We start from the raw sequence: 20,351 nt of genomic DNA, 5'->3' as shown, positions 1-20,351 counted from the left end.
AGTTCCCAACTTAATTTTTAAAATTAAGATACCTCTAATGAGACTCAAAATGGTTTGCAATGAATCTAAAATGTGGTGATGGGAAGAAAAGATGCTAAATGAGAAAATGTGTTCCATTTCAAAAACCATCACACCATGCACATGGATTGGAAGTTGAAACCATGAGGGGGTGGACACAGTCCTCCTCTATAGTCCATTTGACTACAATGCCATTCGTTGGACATGTGTCAAACAAAGAACATGGAGGAAAGTGAACACTGTCTAAAATCGCTTTTGTGCTATAGGCTTGAGTTTGGCAACCCCTCTTAAAAGACACACGCACACACACTTACCCTGTACGTACTTACACACCTCTACAGTTAAGCGATTGTGCACATACACACACCAGTGTGTGTGTGAGTGTGTGTGTGTGCGCGCGCGCGTGTATGCACGCGCGCGCTGCTTGGCTTGCTCAAATACTTGATCTTTGAGCTTCTGTTTTTTCATCCATAAGATTGAGAGTACTCCACCACCATCTCAAGAAATAAATGAAATAGCACCCAAGCCAGTGCTTTGTATTCTTGTGCGGGTATGAACGTTAGCTATTATTATTATTACCATGATCTTACTTTGTTACAACAAGTCCCATCATTGGAAAACACTCCACGCTCACTTTGTCTTCTTCGAAGTGACTGTCAAACCACCAAGTGGGGCTCCGAGGACAACAGAGGGGCTGCACTTTCACGAGCACCTGAAGTCATCCGTGGCTGACAGACATGTTTTTTTTAACTGATGTTAATGTAGAGATGCCTTATTAGTTAGGATCCTTGTTTGCATGCAAGACAAATCTACTTCTAGCTGGCTTATGGAAAAAGGGAGTCATCTCTTTCAAATACGAGGCAGGAGAAGAGCAGCCGTCATCTTTGTTTCTTTGTGTTTGTGTGATTTCTTTTACCCTGGTGGATGCTGCAGGAAGGGACTGTGTGCTACCACAGGCCTGAGAGCTCCTGTACAAAGCCGGGACCTCCTACTTGGAATTTATGTTGGGAAATGGAGGGAGTAAGGCAAGCCGTGAGTCCCACAAGAAGAAAAAGATGCCCTGACAAGGCTGATTGTATGTGTCATCCTTAGGAATCACCCCAGTGAGAGCACACAAGGCTGTGCGGGTTTGAAAGTGAAAGCAAGTTTTAAACTGCAAACTCTATCTGTAATTATTTCATTCCCAAATCAAAGCAAACCATGGAGACTGAAGTCTCTCAAAGTCTTGAGAAATACAGGACACAAATAATCAATACCAAACTGGCATGTGTATATGTCCTGGGCTTTCTATTTCTTATCAGGACACCGTCAAAACTTCATTCAGATGTGGGAAATGAATCAATCTACAGCAAGATGCTGGGTTAGAAAATCTCTACTGGAAAACTTCATCAAGGCAAAGACCTGTGCTTCAAACTCTTCTCTGCCATTTGTATCAAAATAAGCAGGCTCAGACCATCATAGATTTGCCCCAACTAACACAAGCTATGGTAAGCAGGGGGCAGGGGTGGAGAGACCCACAGGCTCAATGTGACCCCTTCACAGAAGCTCTAAAGTTCCTTATTACTGCAAACGTGGCTGGCTAGCTGTCTTTCTCTCCCGTGACCTGATCTCGGAAAACGATCTTTGCAAATGTCTCAGTCTAGTTCGTATTCGGGCACCACCAAGGTGACTAAGCAGACAAAACACATGTACAGATCACAAGTAATTCCACCCATCCTCCAGGAATCGTCTTTCTCTGTCACATTTCTGCAGGATCTCAGTCACTCAAAAGTGTCAAGGAGAACGGCTGGTCAGGACTCAGGTTCTGCTTCCTGTGAGCATCTGCGTTGATTTGCCTGAGGATACCCAGAGATGCAGACAGACTACACGGTCCTAAATATTCTTCAAGGTACGCCTTCAGTGCAATTGCAAGAGGACTTTTTTTTTTTAAACTGTGATTGTTGGGTATTTTTTGTTCTTCTTTGGGAATGGAAGGTACTAAATACCTTAAGAAATTATAAGATATCCTACAAATGCTAACATAAACATAATTAACTCAATTTATTGAACACCCATTAATACCAAGCACTGTGAAAGTTTATATATATCTTTTAATTCCTATAAATGCCATAAAATAACTACCACTATCTATTTGACCTGAAAGAGAAGGCTCAAACTCATCAGCTCAAGGTCATTCAGCTGGTAGATGGCAGAGGCTGGTCCTTGGTCAGCTCCATGGTTCACACTCTTCTCTCCTGCTCTTGCTGTCCCCTCTGGAGTGAGCTCAGGGCAGCAGCATCTGCTCTTGGAACACCTCCTAAGTGCCACAGAACTGTGCAGATCATCATTTACATTCTATAGTAGCTCAAAGAGGCTTACAAAACTTCTTCAAAGTCAGACAGCAACTGGGCAGCAAGGCGAGACTGGACTCCGTATGGCTGATGTGAAAGCTAAGGTCATTTATCCTCTCTCTGCCTGTTTGAGGACTGTCACTCACAAAGCACAATCGAAGAGCTGGGTAGATGGAAATGTCAGGGAGAGACAGGCAGAAGGTTGGTAGGGAAGACGTTTATTTTGGAGCTCAGACAGGGCACTGGCGAGACTCACGCCATATGCCCTCATGTACACACACGCACACACACAGAGACCACAGCCTGTACCCAAAGCTCTATGCCATGCTTTCTGGTCATCAAGGGAACCGAAAAGAACACAAATTTGACCTCTTGCAGTTCATGGGCGGCTGCTTTTAAGTACACTGCTAAAACTAATACTGTATAAGCAGCTTGCTCAGAATGAATTCTCAAACATTCTTCGCCATTGAGTCTAGGCAACTTTATGAAGGTATCTCTAGACATGAGTGTGGTTACACAGAAGGGGAATGACTTTTTTAGCTGTGCTTTAATGCTTAGCTCTGCAGTACAACATGACCCAAGGCTGTTTAATCTTTGTATTTTATAATCTAACTGATATAATGTAATAGACATTTTAAATGATCAGAAACTAAACTAAAAGGAAATATTGCTTTTGATGAACTACATTTTGGTACATGGTTATTCATATGTATCTAAATAAAAAAATTCACACAGACTAAAATAAAATATTCATTCTGTTAAGGAGTAGGTGATTCCTCTCATTGTCTAGAATTCAATGACTAATTCAAGGATTTCCCTTCTTCTTTATCCAGTCTTTTAAACAATGAACTAAGATAGTCACAGGAGGGGACAAGATGGGAAAACAAACATCTTAATTACTTCAAAGAAAGACAACAACATATACATTCATTTCCATCTCTTATCTTGTCATTGTAAATTGCTTTTAAGCATTGTAACAGTTCTCACAGACTCTCGTCCTACAAAACATCTAAATTCACATCTGAAATGGAAAAGTGTTTAGAAATATGTGCATTATTTTAAACTAAGAATCGATGTGAATCCAGGTTTCTGACCCTGGCTCTAAGACCTTGAGCAGGACACTTATTTCAGGACTTATGTTTCTGAGCTACAAAATAGGAGTACTAATACCTAATATATAGGGTTAAAATACAGAATATGTCCAGTCGGACACAAGCGGTCACATAGGCTCTGACTCTATCGATATGACATGTCGAGAACAGGTTAAATCCACAGTAGGTTCGTCTTGGGGTGAGAGGCACAAACTGGGTAAAGGTCGCCTCAAGGTGATAGAACTCTCTATAACTAGTGAAAAGTGATGGTTACACACACTACCTGTTAAATGCTACCAAACTGCACACCGTAAAACGGTTACTGCTGCTATATGAATTACACTTCAATTTTAAATAAATAAAAAACCTAATACATATTCCATCTACATGGTGAAATTATGAGCAACTTTTATTTTTACATTATTGCCTATCTCCTATAACAAAAATATATTATTCTGAAGACAAATGTTAAGAAGGTATTTTTTAGAGGGGGGGAAAACAACAAACACACAAAGAATTAAAATAATCCTGATGGGCTGGGGATTTAGCTCAGCAGCATGGGTCCCTGCTTGGCAAGCATGAGGTTGTGAGTTTGATTCCCCGGCACCAAAATAATCATCATCATCATCCTGATACAGGATATACTAATACAATACAAAACGGCAGATTCCTGCAGCTTTTGGTTAAAGCCTTTTGACCTTGTCCAGGAAGGGCTTCCCATCTCCCTGAAACTCTGTGCCCTTCACCGCAGCGATTTTCCTCGCTTTCTGACCAGGCCACTGTTCGCCATTGTGATGCCACCATCCTTGTCGCTGGTCATCACTCCTCTTTGGCTGCTAACTTAAGTCTTCAGACTTTTTCCTCCAAGCTTTTCCCTCTTTCTCATTCTAAGCTCTTCTGAAAATCCCAGATCTGTCTGCAAGGTCAACGCTCCTTTCTAGATACGCGTCTTATGAAGCTTCCTCTTTGCCCTGTGCTCTCTCCCCTCATGCCTGGCCTCAGTTTCTGCCTCCTACCCCAAGCCATCGGATTGAGCCCACTCATGCAGAGCAGGTGCTGGGCTGGAGGAGCCTCTCAGGTGAAGCTTCTTCCAATTTCACGTTGTCCTTGCAGGCTGGCAGCTCCTTCTGCCTCCACTAGTCTTTTCACAGAGTTGCATTTGCTTGGATGGCAATAACCAGGTTTTCATTAAAGTAGTTACTGGAGTCAGGGGCAGAAGGAACCACAGACGCTAAGTAAGGTCAGACAAGAAGACAGCATCTCTGCCTGGTCCTCAGATTCCACACCAGGCTACGGCCCTGGGGAAGGTGAGCTAACAGGAACCAGGGCAAATATGGGTCCTCAAATCTGAGTAAAGATCAGAATTAACCAAGGGTTGGAGAATTACATTTCCTTACTTTTTTTTTTAAACAAACATAAAAACATGTAAAACCTGAGCAAATACAATAGCTGAACACATCTCTTTAACTTTACCTCTGAGTGTAAGCAAACAGCTAGCTGCCTTTACTACGTAAAATTATTTATTCACTTCAGAACAATAAGGCAAACGATGCCAGGAAAAATGGAACCCTCCTAAATACCAATGGGTTTCCTGGGCCAAAAGAGGACAGAAGGCAATTAGGATTGGGGGTGGACAGCATTTTTTTTCTTCCTCTTTTCTATTATTACTAATTTTTTCAAATGGGTATGCCTGGGAGCAAGAATCAGGAGATTTATGCATTAGGTGCTGTCCTCCTTTGCAAAATGGACAAAAGAGTCAGCTTGTGTAGCAGATGAAAGAAGTCAAAGAGCCTGGGGGCTACGGCTCCAGACGAGCAGGGAAGAGAGCTAGGGAGAGTCAGAACAAAACCAAAGATCCAGGATCCTCTCCAGAGAAGCAATGTGTGTGCTGGACTAAAAAGCGGAATCTGTGGCCAGATGTGGGAGTCTAGCAGTGGCACACTGCTTGTGGTGAAAAAGAAACGCTGAAGAGGCCGGCATCAAGCAGAGGATGGTGCAAAAGAGAGGTTTTGGAAAACGTACTTTTGCAGAATTTTACAACTCTTCACCTTGGATACACCTACCAGGAATAACGATTAGAAAGAAATCTTCGTGAAACAATCAAAGCTAAAAAACAACATTTATCAAGCATTTGGGAAATGCCAGGCACTGGATTGAATACTTTTACATGTATGGTTCTCCTTAATCTCCACCAAGATCCTGGAAAACACATCACATGTGTTACTTCCCATACCGGTAACGACAGCTCCAGTTTACAAACAATTATAACTGCAGTCCTGGGTCAAGGAGCAGATGCCAAGTCTGAGTTGTGTGGCACCATGTCTTGTGCCCCTCCTACAGCTATCTAAACCTGCTGAGTGTACACACTTACAGAGCAAGGAGCAGAGCTTTATTTGTGAGTCAGACAGCTTCTTAAGCAGTCCGAGATATACTGAGCCTGAGATAAAGACACAAACAAACTGTCTTTCAGATTTGTGTTCATAGTCTAACTGGGCATTCCCAGTCCTTTGCCCCTTCTGAGAATCGCTTCTATAAATAGACAACAGAGGTTTTAGGAGGGCAGCCAAAGAGCGTGAGGGACTGGGTCACAGGATTTTAGCCCTATTTTCCTAAGGTTCAGTTTTTAGAATATTACAGTAGTGAACCTCAACTGCGAATTTATTGTAAACTGTCCTGCATACAAAAATGAACTCATTGAACCCTCACAAGAACCTCAGGAGACAGGCTGTTATCCCCACAGAGAGGCTACTAAGGTTTTATGAGATGGTTTGTCATCCAAAGGTCCATGTATTGAAAGCGTGGTCCCCAATGTGATTGCATTACATCTCGAAATGTATTTTAACCTATTTTTCATGAAGCCATAAGGATAAACCTTGTGGCTCATCCAAGGTTACAAAGGTTACTTACTAAGTGGCAGGGTTGGAACCAGTACCCAGGTGCCTCTCACTCATAATCCAATGTTCTTTCCACTACAATTCGTTTCTGACATACTCAGTACTTGCTCTTGAGCCTTTTGGGGAATGAGTACACAGCACAGCAGAGTTATGGAAGCAGCGGAGGCCTGAGGAGAGTACATAGAGGTGTACAAAGAGGATACTACTTCCAGGAAGTCCATACAAGAAATCAACCTAGAACATGGGGAAAAAATGGGATTCCCCACAGTAAGTCATCTAATAATATGGCTGACTTCATGCACATTTTACTGGAGGCGTGTGCACTGGCACACATGTAGCCACAACGTGCATCTGATAGCAGCAGAACTGGTCTCTTTTTCCCTATTTGCTTTTGAGCTTGTGACAGCATAATCCCGCTCTGAGCACTGAAAATGCCTTTAAGGATTTCTTTCCATTTCATTAGTTGAGCCGGTGGGCTGTCAGCAGTGAATGGAAATAAAAATCTGTTATGCATGTGATAGAGTTTACTTTAATTCTACGACTGCATCTGAGGGAACCAGATTTGATAATAACTGGAGCCCAATACGAGAGTGACGGAGAAATGGACAGTGAAGGCAAGAGCAGACGGGCGGCAGTGTGTTCAGTTAGTAACTGGTTTGTAAAACCAGTATTCTTGTCACTGCTGGTAGCAGCCGGCTCCCAGAGAAGGTTCACAAGAATGGTTGGGGCTCTGGTCTGTTCGCAGAACGGGCAGACGGTTTGATACAGCAGGCCCTGGGCCTGGGTAGTCCATCCCGCCCTCCCATCTCTGACACACAGCCATGTAGAACAAAGTGCTTGTGGGTGGGGTGGTGAGAGTGGGCCTAGAGGGTGCACGCTCACAGGAAAAGCAAAAACTAAAGTGAGCCCAGGTGGTCAGCTGGGGGACTATTACACAGGCAGTAAGTTCTCTCTGAACAAAACTCTGGGGAGCTCTGAATCCTATAAGTTCTGGAAGACTTTGGAGAAGGGGCAGATAGGAATAGCAGCAGCTTGGTCCCTTTTTAGGAGGTGGCCTGAAGCTAACAAGAGTAGCAATGCCATGGTCATTCTGGGATGAAACCCTTAGGGTCCAGATGAGCGGTCAGAGCAGAGGTGAGGAGTATCTTTAATTACAAAGGACACTTTCATTAAACTAACCCATGTGGAGGTGATGTTTAAAGAACCTCAATTTTAACTTTGATAAGTGAGTTGAATGTGGGGAAAATAAGGGGAATTGAAAAAAGGGAAGATAGGGGGAAAAAACTTTACTCTTTGCATTAAAAAATGAGATATTAAACTAATACAAATTTTTAAAAGTATTTCAAACAGAGATCATAACAAACACAGAGACAGACATACAGAAGAGACCATCAGGGACACCTGTCAGCTGGCCACTCCGGTAAGACTCCAAATAAGCCACACTTCTGTTTGGACCTGCCCCTGGTCTCCCTTAAACAATAGGCTTGTCCCCTTCTAAGGCTTGGCTTGGTTTCTATTGTAGATGAACTGAAGTGCTCACTTGTCTGCTGAAACTGCTAGAATACTAAAATTGTCTCTCGCAGCTTAAACGGCATTTAAAATAAATACTATGAATTGACGAAATGACCAATTATGTTAAGAACCCCAGCCTGCTGTAATCCAAACCAAATCTTACCCCATTATCCTCAAAACAGGAGGTGATTCCATGACACCCCCCCCGCCCCACCACAGCTGAATCAAAACACAGACACCATGCACGACACCCAAGGAAGACCTCAAGTACTTCCAGTTAATTCTTACAATTCGTTTTGCACTGGAAAAAAGCAAATATTCTACATTGCCACTCAGTGCTTTACAAACCAAACAACTATTAGACCACGTAAACTGAAACTGGCTTCCTAGTATTATTGTGTCATTTTTGGTTTCGACGTCGCTTCAGATTTTTATTTCCATTATTTCTCCCTAGGACAGTTATGGCAAACATTTTAGAGCTTCTGAGAACACAAATAGCTCCCTGTAACACGTGTGCCACAGGTTTTCCACCACTGCCCTAGTATATCACATTATAGACGGTACCTGACGTACAATTTTTCAACTTGATAATAGCACAAAAGCCATATGCATTCTGAACTGTCCTTCAAATGTTGATCATTTCCTAGACTAGTGGTGGGAGGCACAGTCCTCTCCTGTGATGCCACACACTGGCAGCAAGCCACAGCTGCCAGTTGGCCACAAGATCACAAGGGGGAAACTCTAACCCTACAATGTACCGTGTTGCTAAGATACAACATGCAGCAGGTCAGTTGTGTTAAACACATTTCAGCCTATGATATTTTCAGATTACAACGCGTTGATCTGGACGTAGCCACATCGTAAGCCAAGGGCCACCTGCATTGTCCTGAAGCGTAACGTGGAGCTCATGTTCCACACCTCCATGGAGGCTCTACTGCAGGGCTCTCCATGATGTCATTTCCCCCATTCCAGATACCCACATCTGTTTTCCAAGGTATTACTCAAGTGTCAGTTCCCCCAGAAGTGACAGCACCTCTGCTTCCACCATCTTGTAAAAATAAAGCTCTTTCTTCCATACATCATGCCTAAATTTCTATCCTATTTCTTTATACTCTTGGCCTTTGGGAAAATGCACACAGTAGGCCCTTTCTTGGGTATTCTGGTCCTGCCTTGGTCTCAACTTCAATCTTCCTGATTGTAACCCTTTAATAAACAGGGTCTGATGATCAAAAACAACAACAACAACAACAACAAAAACCCTACTTGCTAGAGAAATAAAATAAATAAATAATAAAAGGATATTTATGAAGTATATTTCCCTCTACTCAATTTTAATCTAAACCATCTGATCCACTGATGCGAATGGGCGGATCATTTCTTTATACATCCACATCTTTATCTGCACAACTTTTGCTCATGGATATTAACAACTTCTGCATGTCCCAGTACTAACTGCTAGAGAAACACAAAAATACTACTTAGGAAGACACCATTTGAAAAATCTTATCACGATAAAAGTAACTGAAGAACGCTAGACACACCTAGCAAAATGATTAAACATCTCAGAAAAACATTAATGTTCGTAAGTTTTTACCTATACTCTCAAACTCTCACCAAGATGTTGATGCTCAAATGTACCAAAAACAATACTGTTTTAAATGGATCCAGAGCCAATGAGCATCTGCAATTCATATTAGTTTAATTCTCACTGCATAAAGCAACTGGGGAATTTTTAAATCAGTAGGAGAAAAAAAGCCTACAATCATAGCATCTACTCTCACCCTGCAACCACTCAGTTTCAGAAACTTTACCTTCTCTTATGTTTTTACCCTCCAGAAACAAACATACAATCAAAATAACTGATATGCATACAAATCCTACCCAATGTGGAAATGAATAACAATTCTAGAAGAAAAAGCTCCAAAATCCCTTTTCTCAAAATATTGCAAATATTAATGATATCTATATTACTGCTACAGTTCTAGAGAAAAAATGAATGTGCAAATAACTTTGAAATTCACTTCAGAAAAACTCAAAGGAGGATCATAATTGGTTTTCACTGACATAATCTGGAGGGAGAGCAGAACAGATTTTGTAAAATTATGTATTAATTTTTGAAGGTGGAGGGAATTTCTTTTAGTTTGTTAGAAATTTAAGGTATCTATGACAGCTATTACAATCAGGACTAACCATACTTGCCTGCCTACACTTCACCTAAATGCAAAGAAATTCTCAAATTCCTGATTTCACGGACTATTAAAAAGACAATATGCAATTGCATGGGCTATAAAGCAACAAGAAAAACAACTCTCACAATTGATTGAGGTACTCCAGAAACTTAAAGATAAATGTCTCTTTTCTTAGTCACTTTTAATATTCTACTTCTTTACACACACAACTGGTCTCAGTGTGTGCTTTGTAAAGGGCAGAGGCTAAACAGCTGTGCACCAACGAAAAGCCACTAAAATCCCTCATCATAAGCCAGTGCACTTGGAAAGTGCTTGATACAAACAAATCCATCTGCTTTTGGCAACTGTGCCACCTTGACTCCTGGCCAATCAACAAAGGCTAAAGGGGACAGAAAATCGGAAAGACGCTTAGGGGCCAGTTTATCCAGAGAGCACGTACCCAAAACAGCCATAACCCAAAAATAACTTCTGAAAGTCTTTGGAATGCGTCTTTTTGCTACTTTTAAGCATTTATCCCTCCTTAATCTCGTCCATTTCAAAATTTATAGCGGGAGGTCATGGGTGTCATGTGCCTATAATCCCAGCTACTCTGAAGGCTGAGCCATGAAGACTATTTGGGAATAGAAGTTCAAGGCTAGCCTGGGCAACATAGCAAGACCTCAACTCAATTAAATAAATAAAAAAGAAAAGAAAAGAAAGACAGAAATAGAAAAAGAAAAGTAACCACAAAAGCAGAGGTGAAAGCCAGGTTGAATTTCTTGAGCACACCATACCAGAGAGCCAACCTTGGAAAGCAGCACACACAGATATCCAAGCAAGGAACCATTCCTTATGAGCCCAAGCACGGGAAATATGTGAAAAGGTCTGTTTTCTCAGTCCAGTGTTCACTACTGTCATGTACCCACTGTCACATAATTCCAATTCCGGCAAAGCAACCCAAACACTTTTGGAATATGACCACTGAAAATGGGCCAAAGAAGCAGTCCTTAGAGACCTGGTTTCAGACTTACAGTCCACAGCAACCAAGCAGCAAGCAATAAAGAGAAGTGGGCATACAGACCAACCCACAGCCATCACACTTCTCCAGAGAGCAGCTACTCAACGCGTGGCACCAAGCGCACGAGTGGGGAAGGGAGAGGAGGGAAAGGAGGAGGTTCTCCTAGACACCTACCTTGCAGAAGGGCTCCATTTCTCTTGAAGAAGGTACTGCCCGGCCAGATGGGTGGACCTGATGTGCTGAAAGAGGAGACAAACACACATAAGGCTTTGCAAATTCATTTACACTGACTCAGCTCCACCCCTTTCTCCAAATATCACTCAAAATGGCCTGAGAACATCTTTCCCAGTTACGCTTTATTGATACTCTCCAAAAATGTTAACTGTAAAAACTTATTATACACAGGCTTCAAATTTCACGCACAACTGTCCATGTGAGTGTTCTGGTTACCATCTTGGCCCTGGTTAAGCCTAGGCACTGCAATTCCCTGTGGGCAAACAAATGAGAAAATGTACATGGCTCAGGGGCACTGCTGGGAACTTCAGAATTTTTGCTAACTTGTTCATCATTTCATAAATATATGTAGCAAGGAACTCCTAGCCATGTCTTCTTAGATCAAGTGGGTTTTCAGGCATTCCTGGTACCACCTGCCTGTTACAAATAAAAGCTTGCCTTTCTTGGCATCTCTAACACTGAGTTCTTTCTGTACAGATATGACCTTGATTGACTCCCTCCCTCCCTTCCGCAAGGCTGGTGTTTCCCATCCTGTTTTCAATTTCTTGGCTTAAAATGTTGCACTCCGTACCCTATGTAACACTTTGCAGGTGGGTTATCATCCACAGTCTGGCAATAGGAGAGGCAGGAAAATAGGAAAAATCAATTTATCACCAAGACACAGCGTTTATAGGTGAGCATTTTTACTGTTTAAAGGAATCCAGAGGAAGACTTTATAAATAATACCGTTATGGTAGAAAGTAGGTTATTCTGAATCAAGGATTAGTTTAGATTGATGTTAGAGAGCACTTAGTTCAAAATGTTACTATATCCAGCCCAAGAGGTGGCATAAATTACTTCCACCAAAACACTCGGCAAATGATACTGGTGAATGCAGTTAACAGTCACATTCAACATTAAAAAATTTTTAAAAATTGGTCTGAGGTGTGCACAGCAGGTACGCCTGAAGGTCTACGCACTGCATGTTTCTCTATTTGATTGAGGTCTCTGGTTGTGTAAGACAGCCATGCTATTAACAAGCAAGGGAAGTACAGGTTACTGTCTGCCCAAATATCATGACCAGAGGTACAAAGAATATGTATGGCACGTATAAGGACGCAGTACATGAGTGCAAAGCAGGGAGGGAAGAAGAAAATGTTAAGAAAATGTCCAATGTGTGAAAAACCACATACAGGTATATTGCATTTTATTGTGCTTCGCGGACACGACAGGGCTTTTTGGTTGTTTGGGTTTTTTAATTTTTTTTTTTTTAAAAGCAAATTAAAGGTTTTTGGCAACCCTGGGTCAAGCAAGTGTATCAGCACCATTTTTCCCAACAGGTCAGGTGATCATTAACATTTCTGAGCAGATTATTTTTAAATTAACACTCTACATTGTTTCTTCTATATAATACTACTGCACACTTAACAGACGAGAGCACAATATATGCATAACTTGTATATGCACTGGGAAGCCAAAAACCTTGTGTGACTTACATTAGTGCAATCGTTTTAACGCAGCAGTCTGGGATTGAACCTGTAATATCTCTGCCTGTACTATGAACCTAAAGGTTAATGAACCTTTTTATCTTGTTTTGTTTTGGATTCACTATGTTCCAAGTAAACAAGAACAGTGCATCTCAGTCATGGTTTTCCCTGCAGCCCTGATTCTCAGCTCTGGCTCTGGATGACCAGGACAACAGACCCAGCTGTGGCTTAGGGCTGCAGGATGATGGTAGCAAGCTGACATCTCTTCATCCGATTCCATTTGAGGGCCTTGAAGGCTCAACGTTGCATGAAGAATAATGTGCATTAAAATGCTTAAGATGATCTTTTAACAGCCCCAGCAAGATCTCAGGGTTTTACCATCTTATTTTTTTATAACAAAGCAAAAAAAACAGCAGGCTGGCTGTTGCCCATACTGAATCACCTGATTCATAAAGATATTCAAAAATTGAGGACTTCATTATAAAGGAGTTGGTGCTTCTACTGAATTCAATAATTGAGTATTACTCCAGGAGCCTGAATATCCAGCTTACTGCCATCCAAATCTCCTCTTTATCCTGACCTTGATTTGGCTGAAAACTGAGCAGACACTAGGGGATGGAGCAAATGTGGGGAACTGAGGTCAGATAAATCCAGTGGTTTAGATAAGGAAAATTCTCTGTATGATAGAAATCTACAGACAGATTTCTACAATATCCTTTTAACATACTTAAGTCACAGATAACTATTGCATTGCTATTCTTCCCTGCCTCTAATCTGTACTCTCTGGGTGGACAGAGATTTGGGCTGGTACCCGGCCTTCTCTGGCTTGCCCCCCTCCATTGTAACTAAAGAATTTACAAGGAGGGGGGGCTCTCTATCCTGCACAGGGTAAGTCAGCTCCTCCTATGCCAACTGCAAAGTTTTTAGGCTCTCCTATTCCCAATTCTATACTCTTCTTTTGGATGGTTCCTCAATAGGTATGGTCTAAGTGTTGAAGATTTCAAGATTTAAGAAAGCCTCTATTGAGAACCATACAAAAGACTCTGAGGAGAAAAAAAAAATTTAAATCCTATCTTATATGACCTCCAAAATCAAACTGATGGACTTATCTAGCTCCAACCTCCTCTGATTCTATTTAAGGAGACAAGAAATGCCTGTAGAAAGGCCAATGGCTTCAGTGGCTGCTGGCTGAGGAGACGGAAAACTGCGTTTTTGCCCTCTCCAGCTGTAGATCCCTGGCTGATTTTTTTTTTGGCTCAAAGTTAGTTAAAAACACATACATGTGAAGTTACTTTAAAATGTATGTTAACTATAAGATTTCAGAGAAGCAATTAATGGTCAAAGCATGGGAGAGGCTACAAATCTCCCCTTTGAGTGGCAGGTCCAGAGGAAGGAGGGTGGGAATGGGGTGCACAGGGAAAATAGGGTGCTCCTTAGACCCAGTCATACAAATGCAGTGTCTTGGGAATGGCTACTCTACACAGAATAGTCATTGAGGTCTCCCGAGCCCTAACTGAGCGGGTTTTAATCCACACTTTTCCAAATAAGACCAATCCTCTGATTCTATGGGTGGAAAATCGGTTTCCAACTCTGGAGATGTGGAGACTTACGGTGTAATCACATGGACGGTGTAAGCCCATGGCCAGCCCAGGTTCTGGAGCCAGCCCAAGGTACCACAGAGACATATAACGGCCCAATTTCATGCCTGTTCTTTCTGTTTTCCTCTTCTAGCCTCTCAGCGCTAAAACTCAGAGCCGTCCTTCCCCAAGGAAGAAGGCTGTGGCTGGTATTTTGTTAGGAATCTCTCCAAGGCAAAGGCCCAGGATAGAAAAAGCAATCAGCCTAACCATATGTGAAGGACACGTGGGCTCCTATTAGTGGAAACAATGCAACGCTGGCACCACGAAGGTCTCATTTCAGTCACGCGCTCACAGAAGCCTGCGACCTTCAGCAGTAGAAGCTAAACCCACTTGGTGATAAAAGCAGACCAACAGGTTACGAGGGCTTTGCCTGCCAGAAAGTCGGGCTCTGAGCTGCAGTGGAGTACACTGACCCGGCTGAGCCAGCAAATCCCCAGGGATGAGTGATACTTTTCTGAACAGCACGCCGGTCGTCCGTCAGAGACTCACAGCCCTCAACCGTCCTCAGGCCTCCCAGTGTCACCTGCATTATTCCAGTTCCCCAGGGGACACCGCAAGCCAACAGATCACACAGGCCTAAGGTGGCTCTTGCCATCGTGACATGATCTGTCATGTGTCCGACTACACCCATGAGCTTTGATCATTGTGGGAACCAGCTGGATTAGTAAACTCAAACCCTGGGAAGTTCTGGTAAGATCTACACCTGCATTCAGCAGTTTGGACTTTCTGTGGGCTTCATGGGAAATGAGGTGAGAAAGTGAACCAGCTGCCAAGCACAAACTGATACACCTGACAGAACAGAAGGGGCTGCGAGTGTAAGATACCTGAAGGCACACCCTTGAAAGATGCCGGGACAGAGAGACAAATACTATCTGATTCCAGAGTAGTCAGAGCCATTAGAGGCAGAAGAAAGGTGCCTGCCAGGAGTAGGGGGAATGGGAGTGAGGAGGGTTCTTTAATGGATGCAGAGTTTCAGTTTTACCAAATGAAAAGAGTTCTAGACTCAGGCTGCACAGCAATGCAAATGCATTTAACACTACCAAACAGTGCACTTAAAAATGGTCAACGTGGTAGACTTGGGAGGCTGAGACAGGGGGAGTTTGAGGCCAGCTTGAACTACAGAGCAAGACCCTGTCTCAAGAAAACAATAAATAAAAAGGTCGACATTGTAAATGTTATGCATATTTTAAATTTTAACACTAATGCCTAAAAAGGAGGAAAGTAAAGGAGGAGGAGGAGGAAGGTGGGAGGGGCAGGGACAGAGAGAATCTGAAGGAAATGCATGGAAGCCTAAGGCATTTGGAGCAGGCAGGATGATCCAATCCACATGCTGTATGTGTAAACATCCTCTGGCTCACACAAGAAGGGTCCAGAGCTCACTGAAGAGCAGAAAGCCCACATTGCATGGGGAAAGGACACACACAGAGACAGCAGCCTCCCCCAGCCAGTCCTATGGAGGCCTGGGCTTGCCCACTACTCTCTAGGCAACTGAGCACCAATTGCTGTCACAGCCCTAGGAGAGAAGGTGACCGATCCTTTTGAACGTATCACGTCTACCATCAAGCTGGTTTCCCAAGAATACAAGAGTCAAAGCAGCTGTGATGAAGAACGCATTCTACTGTTTTAACTCTGTGACTCAATCATCAGGAAATAATAGAAAAATAAAAGGCCCACAACACACCCTAACTGGATGCCAGTTGTTGACCTTTGGGCGGCAGCATCAGTGCAGCCAGGACAGAGACATGTGAAGGGAGGTCTCGGGAATTACAAAATATCCCCCACCATCAGACAAGCACCGCGGGGAGCTCAGGTGGAACTCAGGAGTTCATGAGACATTCTCAACACTCTTAAAACCTCTGCAATAAGAACACGTGAGCATCTGGGCATGGAACAGCATCTCAGCAACCAACTGGTCCAATTATAGGCATGGGGCCTGGATTCAGGGGATCTATCTGTGCAAAATGCAGCTGAAGTCTCTTGTGAAACTCTCGATTCCATCCCAGCACATTGGGGACAACTGACATGACAGTCTTTAGTGCATAAGAAGGAAAAAAAATAATACAAGAGTCAAAGCATTTTGTAAACTCAAAAATCCCTGCGGTCTTCTTGATTACATGAAAACTGCAGTTCAGAGAAGTTCGGTGACGTGCGTAGGGCCACGTGGAGACAGTCTGCAGCTGCAGTGGGTACCACAGACAGGCACACCCTCAGCTCTCCTGACTGGACTCTCTTCTCTGTTCCTAGAACTGAAGAGGTAGCCACCCCGCCCGCCCCGTCTTCCTCTTTCCTTTAAAGATGCTTTGAGATCTTCTAAATGCAAATAAAAGACACATCAGTTTTTAAAAACCAATGGGCTGGAAGAAACAGCTCCACAGATGCTACCTACTCTAAGGAAGGCTACAAATAGGCAAATCCACATAGACTCCAGTGTAGATACTAACTGGTGAACAAACCAAGAGACAGAAGGGACCAGTGGAGGTCTACTAGGACGGTCCTGTTTCTAGAGGCCGACAATTACCAGGAGATTGGTGAAGCGATCAGGCATGCGCCATCTGGGGCCACAGAAAGTGACTGACAAAGGAGCAAAAAAGGCTATTTGGGGGTGAACTACCAATCAGGGTGAGAAACAGACTCTCTCTGTGACCTCAGCCAAATTTAAAACTGAAGACCTCATCTTGATTTCTGCAGAACCAGCCTGCAGTTAGTCCTGGGTGCCCGTTAAAGCCAAGGTCCTGGAAAGAGGAAGGGAGAGAGGATGCTCATGCACGGAAATAGCTGTAAGCATCCTGTATTTTACATATAGCACTGTTTCATGATGTTGCACCAAGCAGCCCAGGAAGTTGGGCTTTACTCCTCCAATACATTTGAGAACTGCTGTTAACCTCACAAGCACAAAAGTTTCTTAAATTGTATTACTGGCATTTTGGGCTGGATCATGCTTTGTTGTGGGACACTGCCCTGTGCATGGTAGGACGTTTTGGCTCACCTAGTAAAAGCCAGCAGAACCCACTCAATAGTTATAACAACCCAAAGTGCCTCCAGATATCACCGTGCATCCATTAGAAAATAAAATTGGCTCCAACCTATTCTCCACTAGCAAAGCACAGTCTTCCCTCTCCAGCAGGCGAAACTGCCTCCTTCTTTGTAAAACAAAGACACTGCCTCCACACAAGTTCTCCAACTGTTGCTTCTGCCCCATCTGCATCTTCTGCCTGTCCAAAGTACTACTTCTATTGACCTTTTATGCTGGAAAATTTCCTGCCTCATTACCACTTGCCTCCACTTACCTTCCCTTTCCTAGGAATAAGACTTTATTTTAACCATTCCCAGACATTCACAGGGATCCACAATCCCCTTTTAGGTCCTATAACTCTGCTCTGCACTGAGAAAGCTCAAGTTCCCGGAGCCAGGGCTGGGAGCCTGGCCTACAGGTCGCCGCCTCCTGAACCGGTTATCATCCGTGTCTCCCAGGCCTCCCAATTGCCCAGCCATTCAGGGCTGCTGCCTACGTCCCCTCCAAATTCAGGAGTTGCCAGTGTAGGTGGAATGAAGAGATGATCAGCCATGGGACGTCCTCCCTAACAAAAGAGATCAGCCATGGGATGTCCTCCTTAACAAAGGGATCAGCTGTTCTTATGATAGAGCTGGATGAAGGGCACGCACACACCCTTTCTGTCCTCCTGCCATGTGAGGACAGTGTTCCTCCTCTCCCCAATATGATGCAGAGGACAGACACTCACCAGACAGCAAACCTGCCTGCAGCACTTTGATCTTAGAATTCTCAGCCTCCGGGACTACAAGAAATAAATTTCTACTGTTTATAAGTTACCCAACTGAGACTATTTTGCTATTGCAATACAAATGGATCTGCCTTTGACAGAACTCCAGCTCCTTTCCCTTCCCCACTTCCTGCCCTCCCGCCACTCTCACAAGGGACCCGTTCCACCTGATACATAAAACCTCCATTACGACTGACATTATGTCTAAAATCCTTTCCCCTTTAGCCCAAAATACCCTGCTTGCCTGGTTTGCTTCTCCCAGTTTTGAGTCTATATTCTGCTACCTCGCTGCCCAGCGTGGGGCCCACTAGGGTGGACATTCTTCATTTTGCCCTCTCCTCTCTTCTACCTTGTGTCTTTCCCTAGGTGGGTTCACGGACTCCTGGCAAATCTGGGTTTTGCTAATTCTCCTTCACTTGCTCATCACGCCTCCAGACTCTGGGACATTCCTGCCACTGGATCCTGCCGCAGCATTCAGCTGCCCTCCAGCCTGCTCAAACCAGGGAGCAGCTTCTCACTTCTGCTGCAGTGCCAGCCTCCCCGGCACTTTCCACACAACCCTCGAGTTACCGTTATTGTTTACATTTGTTTCCTTCCCATAATAAAGTCCTACAGAGTGCACGGCATAAGCAACATAACCTTATCGCCTCACAGTTGTAGAAGTGAGAAGTCCAAGATCATGGTGACAGCAGGGCCCAGTCCTTCTGAGGCTCTGAGGAAAAACCTGTTTCAGGGCTCTCCTCTAACTTCTAGTGGCTTTGCTGGCAACCCGTGGTGCCCCTTGGCTTGTAGACGCATCGGCCTGATCTCTGCCTTCACGTTCACATAGCCAACCTTCACCATGTTATCTGGGTCCACATTTGCTTTTTATTAAAGGGTACTAGTCATACTGAATTAGGGGGTTTGCCCTCCTCCAGGATGACCTCATTCTAACTAATTATATCTGCAAGGACTTTATTTCCAAATAAGGTCATATTCTGAGGTAACAGAGATAGGAAATTAAGATGAATTTGGGCAGAGTGATGGTGGCACAATTCAACCCAAAGCAGTATCTTTCAGTGTCTCCTTTCCAATGGTGCATTTACTCCTTGAGATGCCAGCATGCCTGTGTCTTTCTTCTCTTGCATCCCTGGCACCTAGCACAGAGCTGGGAACCTGGCTGGTATCTATCAAATGTTTGAGAGAATAAACATTTACCCTTGAACTTAGCATTTCTCATAAAACAAAAGGGAAGAAAAAACTGACTCTGCTTTTGGTGATCACTTCTAACAAGCTTGGTGTCAAAATTCTCTAACAAGGTCCTCACCCACTTCCTATCTTCTGTCACCCACTGCTGCCAATCCTTTTCTTTCTGAAGTCTCCTGTACTTCCCCTCGATTTGGATTCCTATTGCCAAGTGCAGGATTAATTTACATGAGATGTTCCTACTAATATCCCAATCCCCCTCTCAACTCTGATCCCTCCCTCATGGTAATCCAGCCTGCCTCACCCTAACCTCCACAGCCTTCGAAAAGCCAAGCATGCTCAAGGGGACCCCCTGGATGTGGAAATTGTTCTCCAAGAAGTGGGGCCAGACATAGTGCCCAAGGGGGGGCAGCTATCACCAGAGCTCCTGCCCCAGTATGAAGGAAGCACTTCAGTTTTCACAGCCCAAACACTGAGCCTCCAAGTAATGTTTCACTTGAAGAGTTTGGTGCGTACAGCGGAGTGAAAGATGTGGGTAAGGGGAGATACAATCAGCTCCGGGCCCCTCCAACACCCTGCTATTCTTTCCCAATACATTCTTCCTGCTTTGTGGTATGTCCCCAACACAGGCCTCCAGAACATTCTCCACCACCCTGAGGCAGAAGATGAGGGCAGGCAAACTGGTTAGCAAGTGGGTGTGAGCTGTCCATCACAGAGATCCAGGAGACAAGCACCCAAATCCTGCAGCTGGAACCAATCAGGAAGTGTTATCTACTTCTGACAACTCAAGCAGATTTCTGATAAAATGGCCTAGACCTGAGGGGATAGCCTAAGGGGAAGGCAATACAAAGATGGACAAAGGAATCTAGGGAATCTTAGAAGTACTCAGTACCTCAGAATCTGGTAGCAGTGTTTCTGGGCCCATCCCAGGCCCCTTTCTTTCTATCTAATCTGCTCCTGTTTTGTGTTCTCCATGCTTACATTCTATCTATCTTTAGGCACAGGTCAAATTCCAG

The 20,351-nt window shown here is 43.7% G+C and overlaps 1 protein-coding gene across 6 annotated transcripts in view; it reads right to left on the bottom strand.

Annotated features, from left to right (window-relative positions):
• Foxn3 (forkhead box N3) overlaps positions 1-20,351 on the bottom strand; it is a 381,623-nt gene that overhangs the window by 103,022 nt on the left and 258,250 nt on the right. For all 6 annotated transcript variants that reach the window (XM_003472469.5, XM_063241447.1, XM_063241448.1 and 3 more), the window contains one exon: positions 11,206-11,270. In XM_003472469.5, the coding sequence (XP_003472517.1) occupies positions 11,206-11,270 (65 nt within the window). The remainder of the gene's footprint in view (positions 1-11,205; positions 11,271-20,351) is intronic.

Source organism: Cavia porcellus, unplaced genomic scaffold, assembly GCF_034190915.1.
Source record: "Cavia porcellus strain 051 isolate PalLab524CR breed Dunkin Hartley unplaced genomic scaffold, mCavPor4.1 scaffold_31, whole genome shotgun sequence".
In the NCBI taxonomy this organism is placed as follows: Eukaryota; Metazoa; Chordata; class Mammalia; order Rodentia; family Caviidae; genus Cavia; species Cavia porcellus.
This window is presented reverse-complemented; position numbering and strand designations above follow the sequence as displayed.